This window comes from Cyclopterus lumpus, chromosome 13 (assembly GCF_009769545.1).
Source record: "Cyclopterus lumpus isolate fCycLum1 chromosome 13, fCycLum1.pri, whole genome shotgun sequence".
Classification (NCBI taxonomy): Eukaryota; Metazoa; Chordata; class Actinopteri; order Perciformes; family Cyclopteridae; genus Cyclopterus; species Cyclopterus lumpus.
Genome location: NC_046978.1, coordinates 21,722,789 through 21,741,021, shown reverse-complemented (window position 1 = coordinate 21,741,021; position 18,233 = coordinate 21,722,789). Strand labels below are relative to the sequence as shown.

General features: G+C 41.8%; 1 protein-coding gene across 4 annotated transcripts; it reads left to right on the top strand.

Moving 5' to 3' along the window:
* The first annotated feature begins 31 nt into the window (after window positions 1-31).
* On the top strand, window positions 32-17,901 carry LOC117741446 (S-arrestin-like). Of its 4 annotated transcripts, XM_034548505.1 has the most exons (16): window positions 32-857; window positions 1,218-1,287; window positions 1,384-1,444; window positions 1,790-1,834; window positions 1,974-2,173; window positions 2,551-2,610; window positions 3,987-4,054; window positions 6,763-6,898; window positions 6,986-7,070; window positions 9,957-10,029; window positions 13,963-14,100; window positions 14,551-14,628; window positions 17,114-17,128; window positions 17,213-17,259; window positions 17,461-17,470; window positions 17,567-17,901. In XM_034548505.1, the coding sequence occupies exons 2-16, from the start codon at window positions 1,240-1,242 to the stop codon at window positions 17,658-17,660; spliced, it is 1,158 nt and encodes a 385-aa protein (XP_034404396.1). In that variant the 5' UTR covers window positions 32-857; window positions 1,218-1,239; the 3' UTR covers window positions 17,661-17,901. The 4 variants fall into 4 exon arrangements, with proteins under 4 accessions (XP_034404396.1, XP_034404398.1, XP_034404397.1 ...); XM_034548507.1 differs by lacking the exon at window positions 14,551-14,628 and having other exon boundaries at window positions 32-1,287; XM_034548506.1 differs by lacking the exon at window positions 17,461-17,470 and having other exon boundaries at window positions 32-1,287.
* Window positions 17,902-18,233: the final 332 nt, after the last annotated feature.

The window sequence follows — 18,233 nt, the reverse complement described above, 5'->3', positions numbered from 1 at the left end:
TAGGAGACGTCCGGGTACGTCGGTTTATTGTCAGGAGACGTCCGGGTACGTCGGTTTATTGTCAGGAGACGTCCGGGTACGTCGGTTTATTGTCAGGAGACGTCCGGGTACGTCGGTTTATTGTCAGGAGACGTCCGGGTACGTCGGTTTATTGTCAGGAGACGTCCGGGTACGTCGGTTTATTGTCAGGAGACGTCCGGGTACGTCGGTTTATTGTCAGGAGACGTCCGGGTACGTCGGTTTATTGTCAGGAGACGTCCGGGTACGTCGGTTTATTGTCAGGAGACGTCCGGGTACGTCGGTTTATTGTCAGGAGACGTCCGGGTACGTCGGTTTATTGTCAGGAGACGTCCGGGTACGTCGGTTTATTGTCAGGAGACGTCCGGGTACGTCGGTTTATTGTCAGGAGACGTCCGGGTACGTCGGTTTATTGTCAGGAGGCGTCCGGGTACGTCGGTTTATTGTCAGGAGACGTCCGGTCAACCGTTAAGGGTACGTAAGAGTCCGTTGGGTCAAACATTAGACATTGGGTTAAAGTTAGACGTACGGGTACCTTGGGTCAAGCGTTAGACATATGGGTTTGTAAGCTCTAATAAGCACTTTAATGCCACTAACATTAATATTTATTGGGTTTGGTCGCAACCTCTTGTTGTGACGTGGCTTCCAGAGAAGTGTTCTGATTTCATAACGGTGAACGGCTCCTGCAGCTGCAGATCTTCCCGTTGGCTGCTGCAGGATTATCTGTGTTCAGTCCATAATGACCGGCATGCTGACGAGGCATGTGTTATAAATGCGTCTGATCGGTCTGATCGGTTGTTAGAGATCTGCTGCTGCTCAACACATATTGCTGCTCTCAGGTCAGTGTCTCTTCTGTTTTCTGTGTCTACAATTCAAATTATAGGATCCCTCACATTTACTGTTACTGAGAACGTTATTATTATTGATACTGACTGCAGAGAGATTTAATCATGTGCTTTCAATGGGAATGACACAAAATACAAACATTCATAAGTTTAGCTGAAGATAAAATAAAAGATATTTTGGAATCTTTCTATTTGTCCAGTTGGTAAAATTAATCCCTTTAATTAGATTTTACTTTAATACAAGTTCATGAAAATAATAAATATGTGTTCTACCAGAAAAATACCTTAAATTCAATCAGATGTGTTTTTGTCTAACACCAAAAGTCGAGTCTGAATTTAAGATTTCATTCACAGGTCGTGACAATCTTCAGTCAACATGAGTCCAAAACATGTCATCTTTAAGAAAGTTTCCCGCGACAAGTCGGTAAGTTGTGCAGAAATACTCCCGTTAAATGTACAATACAACAGATCCACATTACTTCTGAACCCTTGAGCAATGCTCTGAACTTCTGGGCTTCAGGTGGCGGTATACATGAGCAAGAGAGACTTTGTGGATCACTGTGACTATGTGGATCCAGTCGGTGAGTTCAAACTGATTTGATTTATTGATTATTAATAAAAATATTTACACCAGCATTAGCTTGACCCTAAATTAGCTTAAAGCTTAGTACAATCTGTTGTCTCTAAAACAGGTTAAACAGTTTGCCTCTACTTCCCGTCTTTGTGCTAAGCTGGGCTCAAGACCACTTGTTTCTGTTCATTGGATGAACTTTATTTTAAATGTGTTGCTAACGGTGAATCCTGCATCATTACAGCAGAGCATTAAGAAGTCAGACTAAAACTAAACTAAAAGGGTTCAAATGTTGGACATTCGATATGTTTTTTTTCTCACTCCAGTTAACAGTCAGTTTCTTTGTCTCTTTGAGATGGAGTTATTGTGCTCGACCTGGTGCAACTCAAAGGAAAGAAAGGTAACTCTGAAGAATGCTAATCTGAAAGTATTCAAAAAAAATTTTTTTACCAAATAAATATTTCCTTGGAAAACGTTTGGCGGTGAGGTCTGAGGACGGCTCGTCTTTCCTGTTAATGGACGCGTGAATGTTTTTCTAGTGTACGTGATGCTGTCGTGTACGTTTCGGTACGGCCGTCAAGACATGGATGTGATGGGCGTGGCCTTCAAGAGGGACCTGTTCATGGTGACCCGGCAGGTTTACCCCGAGCTGCAGGACAAAGAGAAGCTGACTCACACCAAGATCCAGCAGAAGCTTCTCCGGAAGCTGGGAGACCAAGCCTTCCCCTTCTTCTTTGAGGTGAGACGCCGAGACGGGAACCTCCAGGACAGGTTATTGGTGCCAGGAAGTCAAACAGCCCAGGCATCCCTAGCCACATCCTCATTTCCTCCTGGAGGATCCACCTGTTCCCCCGTCCACCAATCCATCCGTCCACTAATCCACCCCCTCCACCAATTCACCTGTCATTCACCTTTACCTCTGCACAAACTCAATGAAGCTCTTTTTCTTGAAGCAGTGACTCATTCATAACCCAAAGGCAGCTATCAACCACTTTTCAGTGGATTTGGATGTAAATGTCCCATTTGTTCCCTGAACAGTGATGTCACTGACATCTGTAACAGACCCTTGAACCATAAATGATAATAAAAAATCAGACCAGTTTGTGTTTGCTTCAGTTTCCAGACAACCTGCCGTGTTCCGTTGCTCTGCAGCCCGGACCCTCTGATGTGGGAAAGGTAACTCATTACGTCACCATCAGTACATATACGACAAATACCTGAACACCATAAATACCTGTTATGGTGTTCAGGGTTTTCAAGTATTCATGGTGTTATCACCATGAATACTTGAACACCATGATACCTGACTACCTGAATACATGAATACCATAGCACCTGATCACTAACACCATGAATACCTGAACACAATAACACCATAATACCTGAATGCATCAACACCCTGAATACTATAACACTGTAATACCTGAATACCTGAACACTATAATACCTGAATACCTGAACACTATAATACCTAAACACTAATACCTGAATACCTGAACACTATAATACCTGAATACCTGAACACTATAATACCTGAATACCTGAACACTATAATACCTAAACACTAATACCTGAATACCTGAACACTGTAATACCTGAATACCTGAACACTATAATACCTAAACACTAATACCTGAATACCTGAACACTATAATACCTGAATACCTGAACACTATAATACCTGAACACTATAATACCTAAACACTAATACCTGAATACCTGAACACTATAATACCTGAATACCTGAACACTATAATACCTAAACACTAATACCTGAATACCTGAACACTATAACACCTGAACACTGTAATACCTGAATACCTGAACACTATAATACCTGAACACTATAATACCTGAACACTGTAATACCTGAATACCTGAACACTATAATACCTAAACACTAATACCTGAATACCTGAACACTATAATACCTGAATACCTGAACACTATAATACCTGAACACTGTAATACCTGAATACCTGAACACTATAATACCTGAATACCTGAACACTATAATACCTAAACACTAATACCTGAATACCTGAACACTATAATACCTGAATACCTGAACACTATAATACCTGAATACCTGAACACTATAATACCTAAACACTAATACCTGAATACCTGATCACTGTAATACCTGAATACCTGAACACTGTAATACCTGAATACCTGAACACTATAATACCTGAATACCTAAACACTATAATACCTGAATACCTGATCACTGTAATACCTGAATACCTGAACACTATAATACCTGAACACTATAATACCTGAATACCTAAACACTATAATACCTGAATACCTGATCACTGTAATACCTGAATACCTGAACACTATAATACCTGAACACTATAATACCTGAATACCTAAACACTATAATACCTGAATACCTGAACACTGTAATACCTGAATACCTGAACACTATAATACCTGAACACTATAATACCTGAATACTTTAATACCTGAATACTTGAACACCATACTACTTAATACCATGAACACCCTAAACACCATGAACGCCTGAGTTTCTATGTACTTGACAGAAATGTGCGGTGGAGTTTGAAGTGAAAGCGTTCTGTGCTGAGAACCAGGATGAGAAGATGGACAAACAGTGAGTCATTTATATTATTATTAGTTGTATTATTGGATCCCAACCTATTGTTATTCTATTGTTTCTTATTATTCTTATGGTAACGCTATGCGCAGGGAAAAGAGGTGCATAGGCTAAACCTATCTGACTCTGGGAAAAATATTTGCTGATTGGGGTGTCGGGCAAAAGTTTAAAAAAATGTCTCTATAAACTCCACACTTTATGCCAACTATGACCGATTAACTTGAAATTGTTGCTTGACTGTCAAAAAATGAAGCATATGTCCACATATATATTTAAGCATTAGGGGGTGCTGCAATCAATTGCTCAATATTTGCATTTTTAGCCTCTTTTCATCGTTTTGGGGAGTTGTAAAAGAACAAACTCCTTCTAGAGATTAAACCTGATTCATTTCAAATTTGGCCAGTATGATCTTCAGACCTTAGCAGTGAAATGTTATCAAAAGATCTACAAAATATAAAACTATGTGCGTTCGGAGCAGCGGCAAAGAAACTTTAACTCGGCCATACATTATCTAATCTGCTCCATATTTCTCATATGTCATGACACACTGACCCTGAAGACATCCATATGATCATTTTGAACTCTAGTCATAGCGCCACCTAGTGGCAACAGTAGGTTACATGTTTTCTACTGTTAGACCCTTCTCCTCACAGATTAATCCGATCCCTCTCAGAATGTGTCAGAATAGACTTCAGACCTTGATGATGCTTCACAGTGAAGGTCGTATGGACTCGTTGAACGGCGGCGAGTTGGAGCATCGGAGAAGTCTGATCCTTCGCCGTGATCGAATACACTAATGTAACTCGACTCCACATCATCAGATCCATCCCAGATTTCACATGTGTGATGAGACTCCAGGCCTGAAGACATGTACAGTCTAATTTTTTATTAGTCGTAGCGCCACCTACTGGTAACAGGAAGTACACGTTTCTATACTTTGGCTTGCTTCTCTTAGTAGTTATATCAGATCAACATCAAACATAATACTTTCATGATACCAGCACACAAAGCATTTTAGATTTTGTGTAACACTGTTGCCGTGGCAACCCATTCTTCTCATAAAACAACAAAGGGGCTTTGAAGGGACTAAACATGCTCGATATGCAACTAAACTTGGCACACACATTTGAAGTCAAAGATGTTACCTGATAGGATTTAATTCCTCAAAATGGTGATTCGGCAAATTCGACAAATATTAATTTAAGCAGCCCCGGTGCTACTTTTAGCTTACATGTATGAAAATTGGTAGGCATATGTAACAAGAAAAGAAAGTCTCTTGGGACCATGCTCTAAACCGAAAGTCGGCCATTTTTATTTCTGTGATTTTTTTTTTATTCATGCTTTAGTCTAATGAACTCCTAGGTAAATAATTGGATAGACTTCAAATTTGAGCAGTATAATCTAAAAACTTTAATTAACAGTTATCAAAATCTTGTTTCGTGAAAGGCTATTGCTGTGGCAATGCACTCTTTGCCATGAAGACAAAGATATTTTAAAATACTCAAAAGACACCTAAATTTAGCACACACAGTGGCTAGCACTGTCGCCTCACAGCAAGAGGGCCGCGGGTTCGATTCCCGGTCGGAGCGGTCCTTCTGTGTGGAGTTTGCATGTTCTCCCCGTGGCAGCGTGGGTTCTCTCCGGGCTCTCCGGCTTCCTCCCACAGTCCAAAGACATGCTGCAGGTTAATTGATCTCTAAATTGCCCATAGGTGTGAATGTGAGAGTGAATGGTTGTATGTCCCTACATGTGCCCTCGATGGACTGGCGGCCTGTCCAGGGTGTCCCCTGCCTTCGCCCTATGTCAGCTGGGATAGGCTCCAGCGCCTCCGCGACCCTAATGAGGATAAGCGGTATTGAAAATGGATGGATGGATGGATTTAAATATAGTTGTATGAAATGATTCCAATCCTTCAAAATGGCAATTCGTCTCGATAGCGCTCCCTACAAAATGCCTTTAAACCTTTGACAAATACTGATATAGCAGCCCTCGCAGCTTTAATTAGGAACCTATTGTATTCGCTAGGGGTATTATTAGGGTTCGAGCGTCAGTCCGAGAGGACCCTATTGACATTGTTAGGGGTATGATTATTCTTATTCCGCTTTTTATTTTTGTAGATTGGGCGCATATTGGGGGTACTTCCCATACCCCAAAACTCACCAAATTGGCACGCTTGGTGAAAATAGCCATCTGATATAGATATTAAATTTGGGTTAAAATAAATGGCTCTCTAGCGCCCCCTCGAAGTTGGACTGGCGACACCCCTCACCTAGAATGTCCGATTGACTAGAATCTTTTCACACATGTCAATCTCCACCTGCTCTACAAAAAAGTCTCCCATACGCCTAACTTTCTGGCTCATTATCAGAGTTATGTCTAATCTTTTAAAAAGCTTTTTGATATATCATTGTGTTAAGGACATATGGAACAATGATCCTCTTAGGGTCGTGTCTTGTTTTTCAATGCTCATAACTTCAACACTATTTGTCTGTGGTACTGTGTGTGTGTGTGTGTTACTGTGTGTGTATTATTGTGTCTATTACATTTCATTTAGCTGACTTCACGTAGAGACATGATGCATGTATTTGTTCACATTATCACAGCGACTGGCGCAAATGAGTGCCCGTTCATTGCTGCTCGCAGCCTTAATTATTATTATTATCTAATCACTGCTTCATCTTTGTTTTGATGTTTTGTTTCTGGAGGAGTTCAGTTCGTCTCAGCATCCGTAAGATCCAGTTCAGTCCAGAAACCAGTAAACTGGTTCCAGTGGCAGAAACCACCTTTGAGTTCCTGATGTCTGAGAAACCGCTCCACGTCAAACTGAGCATGCCCAAAGAGGTCTGTCTTTCTGTGTCTCTGATCTGTCTGTCTCTCTACCTGTCTGTGTCTCTGATCTGTCTGTCTCTCTACCTGTCTGTCTTGCAGACGTTCTACCATGGAGAGCCTGTCGGAGTGAATGTAGAAATCACCAACTCGTCCAGCAGAAACATCAAAGACATTAGTTTGTCAGGTGACCAGCTAGAACCTTGTGTTTTGGTTCTCATCAGAAGAGGACGAGCTTCCTTCAGCTAGAACCTTGTGTTTAGTTCTCATTAGACGAGACCAGGAGGAGCTTCTTCAGCTAGAACCTTGTGTTTAGTTCTCATTAGACAAGACCAGGAGGAGCTTCTTCAACTAGAACCTTGTGTTTAGTTCTCATTAGACGAGACCAGGAGGAGCTTCTTCAGCTAGAACCTTGTGTTTAGTTCTCATTAGACAAGACCAGGAGGAGCTTCTTCAACTAGAACCTTGTGTTTAGTTCTCATTAGACGAGACCAGGAGGAGCTTCTTCAACTAGAACCTTGTGTTTAGTTCTCATTAGACGAGACCAGGAGGAGCTTCTTCAGCTAGAACCTTGTGTTTAGTTCTCATTAGACGAGACCAGGAGGAGCTTCTTCAACTAGAACCTTGTGTTTAGTTCTCATTAGACAAGACCAGGAGGAGCTTCTTCAGCTAGAACCTTGTGTTTAGTTCTCATTAGACAAGACCAGGAGGAGCTTCTTCAACTAGAACCTTGTGTTTAGTTCTCATTAGATGAGACCAGGAGGAGCTTCTTCAACTAGAACCTTGTGTTTAGTTCTCATTAGATGAGACCAGGAGGAGCTTCTTCAGCTAGAACCTTGTGTTTAGTTCTCATTAGATGAGACCAGGAGGAGCTTCTTCAACTAGAACCTTGTGTTTAGTTCTCATTAGACAAGACCAGGAGGAGCTTCTTCAGCTAGAACCTTGTGTTTAGTTCTCATTAGATGAGACCAGGAGGAGCTTCTTCAGCTAGAACCTTGTGTTTAGTTCTCATTAGACGAGACCAGGAGGAGCTTCTTCAGCTAGAACCTTGTGTTTAGTTCTCATTAGATGAGACCAGGAGGAGCTTCTTCAACTAGAACCTTGTGTTTAGTTCTCATTAGACAAGACCAGGAGGAGCTTCTTCAGCTAGAACCTTGTGTTTAGTTCTCATTAGATGAGACCAGGAGGAGCTTCTTCAGCTAGAACCTTGTGTTTAGTTCTCATTAGATGAGACCAGGAGGAGCTTCTTCAACTAGAACCTTGTGTTTAGTTCTCATTAGACGAGACCAGGAGGAGCTTCTTCAACTAGAACCTTGTGTTTAGTTCTCATTAGATGAGACCAGGAGGAGCTTCTTCAACTAGAACCTTGTGTTTAGTTCTCATTAGACGAGACCAGGAGGAGCTTCTTCAGCTAGAACCTTGTGTTTAGTTCTCATTAGACGAGACCAGGAGGAGCTTCTTCAGCTAGAACCTTGTGTTTAGTTCTCATTAGACAAGACCAGGAGGAGCTTCTTCAACTAGAACCTTGTGTTTAGTTCTCATTAGACGAGACCAGGAGGAGCTTCTTCAACTAGAACCTTGTGTTTAGTTCTCATTAGATGAGACCAGGAGGAGCTTCTTCAACTAGAACCTTGTGTTTAGTTCTCATTAGACAAGACCAGGAGGAGCTTCTTCAGCTAGAACCTTGTGTTTAGTTCTCATTAGATGAGACCAGGAGGAGCTTCTTCAACTAGAACCTTGTGTTTAGTTCTCATTAGACAAGACCAGGAGGAGCTTCTTCAGCTAGAACCTTGTGTTTAGTTCTCATTAGATGAGACCAGGAGGAGCTTCTTCAGCTAGAACCTTGTGTTTAGTTCTCATTAGACGAGACCAGGAGGAGCTTCTTCAGCTAGAACCTTGTGTTTAGTTCTCATTAGACAAGACCAGGAGGAGCTTCTTCAACTAGAACCTTGTGTTTAGTTCTCATTAGACGAGACCAGGAGGAGCTTCTTCAACTAGAACCTTGTGTTTAGTTCTCATTAGATGAGACCAGGAGGAGCTTCTTCAACTAGAACCTTGTGTTTAGTTCTCATTAGACAAGACCAGGAGGAGCTTCTTCAGCTAGAACCTTGTGTTTAGTTCTCATTAGATGAGACCAGGAGGAGCTTCTTCAACTAGAACCTTGTGTTTAGTTCTCATTAGACAAGACCAGGAGGAGCTTCTTCAGCTAGAACCTTGTGTTTAGTTCTCATTAGACAAGACCAGGAGGAGCTTCTTCAACTAGAACCTTGTGTTTAGTTCTCATTAGACGAGACCAGGAGGAGCTTCTTCAGCTAGAACCTTGTGTTTAGTTCTCATTAGACGAGACCAGGAGGAGCTTCTTCAACTAGAACCTTGTGTTTAGTTCTCATTAGACGAGACCAGGAGGAGCTTCTTCAACTAGAACCTTGTGTTTAGTTCTCATTAGACGAGACCAGGAGGAGCTTCTTCAGCTATACAAGCCATATAACAAAATAATTTCATAATGATTCATTGAATGATTTATTAATCAGAATCCCAACCTTTTTATTGCCAAGTATGTTTTCACATTCAAGGAATTTGTCATGGCGGGTTGTGCAACATTGGACAATAACATTGAACAATCTGACTTCATGTTTCAGGTTTCTTAAAAAAATTGTAAATGCTTGTTTTCTGAATGGAGTCTGGCTCGATCGCTGCTATGCTAAAGTTGTAGCAGCGTAGTTATTGTTGTACCATGTGGTTCATACACAAACATACACACAGTTTCTACTCTTATGAGGGGGAACATTTTAAATCTATATTTAATTAAAACCGACGGGAGGACAATCTCAAAGCTGATTGGCTTTAAATGTTCTGGCTCGAGTTTAAATATTATATATTTAAATGGTGTCCTTCGTATATTAAAGCAGGTTTTAATATTTCAGTCACCTCTGGGTGTAAAGTCTCTGGTTTAGTGTGAATGTCACATTAGGGTCTTTAAATATATTAAACAAGCGGTTTTATCCTTCTGCTCTTTCCATTTTGTATTTCTAGATCAACTTATTAACCTCATGTAAACATTTGCTGTGTTTAGTGGAACAGGTGACCAACATCGTCCTCTACTCCAACGACAAGTACGTCAAGTCAGTGGCCAAAGAAGAGACCAGGTGAGTCTACCTGTCCCTGTTTTATTTAGAACTGTGTTACTGTGTGTCTGTGGTACTGTGTCTGTAGTACTGTGTGTTACTGTGTGTCTGTAGTACTGTGTGTTACTGTGTGTCTGTAGTACTATGTGTTACTGTGTGTTTGTAGTACTGTGTGTTACTGTGTGTCTGTAGTACTGTGTGTTACTGTGTGTCTGTAGTACTGTGTGTTACTGTGTGTCTGTAGTACTGTGTGTTACTGTGTGTTTGTAGTACTGTGTGTTACTGTGTGTCTGTAGTACTGTGTGTCTGTAGTACTGTGTGTCTGTAGTACTGTGTGTTACTGTGTGTCTGTACTACTGTGTGTCTGTAGTACTGTGTGTTACTGTGTGTCTGTACTGTGTGTCTGTGGTACTGTGTGTTACTGTGTGTCTGTAGTACTGTGTCTGTAGTACTGTGTGTTACTGTGTGTCTGTAGTACTGTGTGTCTGTAGTACTGTGTGTCTGTAGTACTGTGTGTTACTGTGTGTCTGTAGTACTGTGTGTTACTGTGTGTCTGTAGTACTATGTGTTACTGTGTGTCTGTAGTACTGTGTGTCTGTAGTACTGTGTGTATGTAGTACTGTGTTACTGTGTGTCTGTAGTACTGTGTGTTACTGTGTGTCTGTAGTACTGTGTGTTACTGTGAGGTTAGACCATGTCCTGGTGTGAGGTTAGACCATGTCCTGGTGTGAGGTTAGACCATGTCCTGGTGTGAGGTTAGACCATGTCCTGGGTGTGAGGTTAGACCATGTCCTGGATGTGAGGTTAGACCATGTCCTGGTGTGAGGTTAGACCATGTCCTGGTGTATGGTTAGACCATGTCCTGGTGTGAGGTTAGACCATGTCCTGGGTGTGAGGTTAGACCATGTCCTGGTGTATGGTTAGACCATGTCCTGGTGTGAGGTTAGACCATGTCCTGGGTGTGAGGTTAGACCATGTCCTGGGTGTGAGGTTAGACCATGTCCTGGGTGTGAGGTTAGACCATGTCCTGGGTGTGAGGTTAGACCATGTCCTGATGTGAGGTTAGACCATGTCCTGGGTGTGAGGTTAGACCATGTCCTGGGTGTGAGGTTAGACCATGTCCTGGGTGTGAGGTTAGACCATGTCCTGGGTGTGAGGTTAGACCATGTCCTGGGTGTGAGGTTAGACCATGTCCTGGGTGTGAGGTTAGACCATGTCCTGATGTGAGGTTAGACCATGTCCTGGTGTGAGGTTAGACCATGTCCTGGGTGTGAGGTTAGACCATGTCCTGATGTGAGGTTAGACCATGTCCTGGGTGTGAGGTTAGACCATGTCTTGGATGTGAGGTTAGACCATGTCCTGGGTGTGAGGTTAGACCATGTCCTGGTGTGAGGTTAGACCATGTCCTGGGTGTGAGGTTAGACCATGTCCTGGATGTGAGGTTAGACCATGTTCTGGGTGTGAGGTTAGACCATGTCCTGGTGTGAGGTTAGACCATGTCCTGGATGTGAGGTTAGACCATGTCCTGGATGTGAGGTTAGACCATGTCCTGGGTGTAAGGTTAGACCATGTCCTGGTGTGAGGTTAGACCATGTCCTGATGTGAGGTTAGACCATGTCCTGGGTGTGAGGTTAGACCATGTCCTGGGTGTGAGGTTAGACCATGTCCTGATGTGAGGTTAGACCATGTCCTGGGTGTGAGGTTAGACCATGTCTTGGATGTGAGGTTAGACCATGTCCTGGGTGTGAGGTTAGACCATGTCCTGGTGTGAGGTTAGACCATGTCCTGGGTGTGAGGTTAGACCATGTCCTGGATGTGAGGTTAGACCATGTTCTGGGTGTGAGGTTAGACCATGTCCTGGTGTGAGGTTAGACCATGTCCTGGATGTGAGGTTAGACCATGTCCTGGATGTGAGGTTAGACCATGTCCTGGGTGTAAGGTTAGACCATGTCCTGGATGTAGACCGGACCCGATCTGTTCGCAGCACGGTACTCAAGTACCAATGTTTTGAAGCGGATGCTGCAGCCACCGGTAACCAGTGAAGGGAACGGAGGATTGTGGGTCAATTTAGGTTGAAGTCTAGCTGCTGCATTCTGGATGAGCTGCAGAGGTCGGATGGCCTTAGCAGGAAGGAGTTACAGTAGTCTAGACAGGACATGACCGGGACCAGAACCAACCTGGACCAGAACCTGGACCAGAACCTGGACCAGAACCTGGACTAGAACCTGTGCCGCCTTCTGAGTGAGAAGAGGTCGTATTCTCCTGATGTTGTACAGCATGTACCTACAGGAGCGTGTTGTTGTGGTAATGTTGGCAGTCAGGGAGAGTTGACTGACAGGTGTCAGTATTACTGTGGGTTACTCTTTGTGTGTTACTCTTTGTGTGTTACTCTTTGTGTGTTACTGTTTGTGTGTTACTCTTTGTGTGTTACTCTTTGTGTGTTACTCTTTGTGTGTGTGTTACTCTTTGTGTGTGTGTTACTGTTTGTGTGTTACTGTTTGTGTGTTACTCTTTGTGTGTTACTCTTTGTGTGTGTGTTACTGTTTGTGTGTTACTCTTTGTGTGTGTGTTACTCTTTGTGTGTGTGTTACTCTTTGTGTGTGTGTTACTGTTTGTGTGTTACTCTTTGTGTGTTACTCTTTGTGTGTTACTGTTTGTGTGTTACTGTTTGTGTGTTACTGTTTGTGTGTTACTCTTTGTGTGTTACTCTTTGTGTGTTACTCTTTGTGTGTGTGTTACTCTTTGTGTGTGTGTTACTGTGTGTGTGTTACTGTTTGTGTGTTACTGTTTGTGTGTTACTCTTTGTGTGTGTGTTACTCTTTGTGTGTGTTACTCTTTGTGTGTGTGTTACTGTGTGTGTGTTACTCTTTGTGTGTTACTGTTTGTGTGTTACTCTTTGTGTGTTACTCTTTGTGTGTTACTGTTTGTGTGTTACTCTTTGTGTGTTACTCTTTGTGTGTTACTCTTTGTGTGTTACTGTTTGTGTGTTACTCTTTGTGTGTTACTCTTTGTGTGTTACTGTTTGTGTGTTACTGTTTGTGTGTTACTGTTTGTGTGTTACTCTTTGTGTGTTACTCTTTGTGTGTTACTGTTTGTGTGTTACTCTTTGTGTGTTACTCTTTGTGTGTGTGTTACTGTGTGTGTGTTACTGTTTGTGTGTTACTGTTTGTGTGTTACTCTTTGTGTGTTACTCTTTGTGTGTTACTCTTTGTGTGTGTGTTACTGTGTGTGTGTTACTGTTTGTGTGTTACTGTTTGTGTGTTACTCTTTGTGTGTTACTCTTTGTGTGTGTGTTACTGTGTGTGTGTTACTGTTTGTGTGTTACTGTTTGTGTGTTACTCTTTGTGTGTTACTCTTTGTGTGTTACTCTTTGTGTGTTACTGTTTGTGTGTTACTCTTTGTGTGTTACTCTTTGTGTGTGTGTTACTGTGTGTGTGTTACTGTTTGTGTGTTACTGTGTGTGTGTGTTACTCTTTGTGTGTTACTCTTTGTGTGTTACTCTTTGTGTGTTACTGTTTGTGTGTTACTCTTTGTGTGTTACTCTTTGTGTGTTACTGTTTGTGTGTTACTGTTTGTGTGTTACTGTTTGTGTGTTACTCTTTGTGTGTTACTCTTTGTGTGTTACTGTTTGTGTGTTACTGTTTGTGTGTTACTCTTTGTGTGTTACTCTTTGTGTGTGTGTTACTGTGTGTGTGTGTGTTACTCTTTGTGTGTTACTCTTTGTGTGTGTGTTACTCTTTGTGTGTGTGTTACTGTGTGTGTGTGTTACTCTTTGTGTGTTACTCTTTGTGTGTTACTCTTTGTGTGTTACTGTTTGTGTGTTACTGTTTGTGTGTTACTCTTTGTGTGTTACTCTTTGTGTGTGTGTTACTCTTTGTGTGTGTGTTACTGTGTGTGTGTGTTACTCTTTGTGTGTTACTCTTTGTGTGTTACTGTGTGCGTTGTGTTTTGCAGGGACTCGGTCCCCTCTGGTACCAGTCTGAAGAAGGAGTACACTCTCTATCCTCTGCTGGCTCACAACAAGGATAGGAGAGGACTCGCTCTGGACGGACGACTCAAACATGAAGACACCAACCTGGCTTCATCCAGCATGTAGGACACAGAAACACTCTGAGAGACGCTGACACAATAAGATATCTGTTTGGTCTGTCTCCTTTTCTCTCTGTATCTATGTCTCTTTGTATCTTTCTCTTTGTATAAGTGTCTCTTTGTAACTATGTCTCTTTGTATATCTGTTATGTGTCTCTTTGTATCTCTGTCTGTCTTAATTGTCTCTGTCTCTTTTTATGTAGTTGTTTTTGTATACGTTTCTCTATCTTCTCTGTATATTTGTCACTTTAAATATATTTCTCTCTGTATTGTTGTCTCTGTCTTTGTATCTTTATCTCTTGTCTCTCTGTCTCTTTGTATATCTCTATCTGTATCCTCTTCTCTTTGTCTCTTTGTCTTTCTGTATATCTGTCTCTATGTCTTTTGTCTCTTTTTATCGTTTTATCTCAGTTTCTTTATCACTGTCTATTTTTCTCGTTGCCTTTGTCTCAGAGTGAAGCAGGAGGTGCTAAAGGAGGTTCAGGGGATGCTGGTCTTCTATAAGATTGTTGTGAGGATGATTGCTTCTGGGTGAGTCTGAACCGCTCAGCATGCTGGGAGGTCAGCTGATAAGATCCTTTGTTACTGACAGACCACTCTGCTTTCCTAACTTCAGATTATTGATTTAGCACACTTTATTCAACTGAAATACAATCACATGTTGTTGTTGTTGTAGAAATGTAACTTCCCTCTCCTAGACAGACCAGTAAATCAGAACAAGTGACTCAGATATTTAATTCAATTCAGTTTATTTTGTATAGCCCAGAATCACAAATTACAAATTTTACTCAGAGGGCTTTACAATCTGTACACATACGACATCCCTGACCTTTGACCTCACATCGGATCAGGAAAAACTTTCACAGGGAAAAACGGAAGAAACCTTCAGGAGGAGGATCCCTCTCCCCGGATGGACAGATGCAATAGATGTCATGTGTACAGAATGAACAGAGTTACATAAACATTCAATGAATATGACAGAAATTATGAATAATGAGTAGTAGGCATGGACCACGATCCAGACCTCCACAATCCATGAAACAGAAGGAGGTAGAGAGGAGGGGGTGGGCATCAGCAGGGCCATGGCCGGCGGCAGGAGGCCTCCAATGGACCCTATGAGGTGTGAAGGCACAAAGACTCCGAGGAAGCAGAGTTAATAAGGTGCAATGGAGAGATGTACATTCATCCATAAGGAGAGAGAGAAGAGGAGAGAGGTGCTCAGTGTATCCTAAAACATCCCCCAGCAGCCTATAAGCCTATAGCAGCATATCAAGGGGCTGGACCAGGGCAAACCTGATATAAATTAGATATAACCAGCTTTTCTGCATCTTTTTGGGACAAGATGTGCCTGATTTTTGAAATGTTACGTAAATGATAAAATTCAGTCCTTGAGATTTGCTTAACGTGGGAGTTAAAGGACAAGTCTCGGTCAACGATAACTAGAGATTCTTTACAGTGGTGTTGGATGCCAGGGCAATGCCATCTACAGAAACCACATCACCAGATAATTGATCTCTGAGGTGTTCAGGGCCAGTAAAATAACTTCAGTTTTGTCTGAGTTTAACATCAGGAAGTTGCAGGTCATCCATGTTTTTATGTCTTTAAGACATTCTTGAATTTTAGCGAGCTGGTTGGTCTCCTCTGGTTTGATCGATAGATATAATTGAGTATCGTCTGCGTAGCAATGAAAGTTTATGGAGTGTTTCCTGATAATGTTGCCCAAAGGAAGCATATATAAAGGTAAATAAAATTGGTCCAAGCACAGAACCTTGTGGAACTCCGTGATTAACGTTGGTGGTCATTGAGGCTTCATCGTTTACAAATACAAACTGAGATCAATCTGATAAATAGGATTTAAACCAACTTAGTGCGGTACCTGAAATGCCAATCGACTGATCCAGTCTCTGTAATAGGATGTCATGATCAATGGTGTCGAACGCAGCGCTACGTTCTAACAAGACCTGGGGTTGTTCTTATTTTTCTCTATTACTGATGAGTAATAGGCTGCTGTGGCATTCTATCTATCTCTATCTCTCCAAACTAAGCGTGATTCTTCCAGATTGGTGGAACGCCATATGCTTTAAAGCTTTCGTGAAGTTTGCTTTAGTTTTTGGGTCTGAGGGTTCTACCAGGGAGCAAACCTCCTTTGCCTCACTGTCTTCTTCTTCAGTGGGGCTATCGAGTCTAGTGTCATTCTCAGTGAGCCTGTAGCACTATCGACAAGATGATCAATCTGGGACGGACTAAAGTTAGCACAGGAGTCCTCCGTCACATTGAGACGTGGTATTGAATCAAATGCAGAAGGAATCGCTTCTTTAAATGTAGCTACAGCACTGTCAGTTAGACATCTGGTGTAGAAACCTTTGACTAACGGTGTATACTCCGGGAGTATAAACTCAAAAGTTATGAGGTAATGGTCTGACAGAAGAGGGTTCTGTGGGAAGACCTCCAAATGCTCAATGTCAATGCCATATGCAAGAACAAGGTGGAGGGTGTGGCCAAAGCAGTGAGTGGGTTTCTGTACTCTGACAGAAGCCAATCGAGTCCAACAATGAGATAAATGCAGTACTAAGGCAATCATTATCAACATCCACATGAATATTAAAATCTCCTACAATAATAACCTTATCAGTTTTAAGGACTAAACTTGATAAACTCTGAAAATTCAGATATAAATTCTGAATATGGACCTGGTGGCCGGTACAGTATAACAAATAGAATTGGCTGTAATGTTTTCCAGGTTGGATGTGAAAGACTAAGAACAAGGCTTTCAAATGAGTTGTAGTTTAGTTTAGGTTTAGGATTCATTAATAGGCTTGAGTCAAAGATGGCTGCTACTCCACCTCCTCGGACAGAAATAATCGTCTCTGTGGATAATATTCACAGCTCATCACTGTCTAACATAACACTATGATATCACTGTTTACTATTTGCATATTTCCAGTAAAAATATGAAATGGGAAAGAGCAGCTGATAAAACTATTGATCTCACTGTTCTCTCTGCTTCTGTTCGCAGGACAATCGGATCAAGGTGAGAGCTAACTGTGTCTCTTCCTCTTCCTCTTCCTCACTCCATCAGAACTGACGTGTGTGTGTGTGTGTGTGTGTGTTACAGTGAGGTGTCTGTGGAGCTCCCTTTCAGACTGATGAACCCTGAACCAGGTAAGCTCCTCCTTCTGTGTGTGCTAAGCAGCTTGTTGTGCGTTGCTGAGCTGATGAAGATTAACTCATCAGCGTCCTGAATTACACACGTTGTTGTTTGTGGACTTTATAATTTCAACAGTTCTTCTTTTATTCCTCTCTAAATATGTTTTTACATGTAAACAATCATTTCTTTTGTTCCGGTCTGAATTGTGACTTCAGCCAAAGAGAGGTGAGATCATTGATGAAGATCATTGATCATAAATAATACATATTGTTGGTTGAAGTTCTTTAACAATCTCTATGTCCTCACCTGTCTGTCTCACAGTGACCCAGAGGACATGGTGTTTGAGGAGTTCAAACGAGTCTACCTGAAGGGCGTCGTCTACGGAGACGACGACGAGTCTCCCACTGAGGCATAGACTACACAGAGACCTGAAGACTGAATGATCAATAATTCAGAGACAGACATGCTGGCAGGACGTCCGGATTCACAGCAGACAAAAACATAAATGTAGATTTGTTTTAAAATGTAACTTTATAGTTATTTTATGGTGGAAAATGCTTGTTACTCATTATAGTATAATAATGTGACTGTAGGTGAATCTCCAGCTCTTTAATATTTCATCAATAACCATCACCTCCATAAAGATGTGGACGAAGTCTCTCTCTGTGTGTTTTTATCAGAGCATGTGAGAGTGCACGTGTGTGCCCTACTTTAATTCAATTCAGTTTATTTTGTATAGCCCAATATCACAAACTCCCCTCAGAGGGCTTTACAATCTGTACACATACGACATCCCTGACCTTTGACCTCACATCGGATCAGGAACAACTCCCCAAAAATAACCTTTCACAGGGAAAAAAGGGAAGAAACCTTCAGGAGAGCAACAGAGGAGGATCCCTCTCCCCGGATGGACAGATGAATAGATGTCATGTGACCAGATGAACAGAGTTACAGAGTTACATAAACACATTACATGAATATGACAATG

What these genes read in the sequence shown, in the direction of transcription:
- LOC117741446 (XM_034548505.1), top strand. Translation starts at nt 1,240, where the DNA reads ATGAGTCCAAAACATGTCATCTTTAAGAAAGTTTCCCGCGACAAGTCG. An exon ending in AACTGAGCATGCCCAAAGAG is followed by an intron (nt 6,899 to 6,985) that starts GTCTGTCTTTCT and finishes TCTGTCTTGCAG; the next exon opens with ACGTTCTACCATGGAGAGCC. An exon ending in CAAAGACATTAGTTTGTCAG is followed by an intron (nt 7,071 to 9,956) that starts GTGACCAGCTAG and finishes TGCTGTGTTTAG; the next exon opens with TGGAACAGGTGACCAACATC.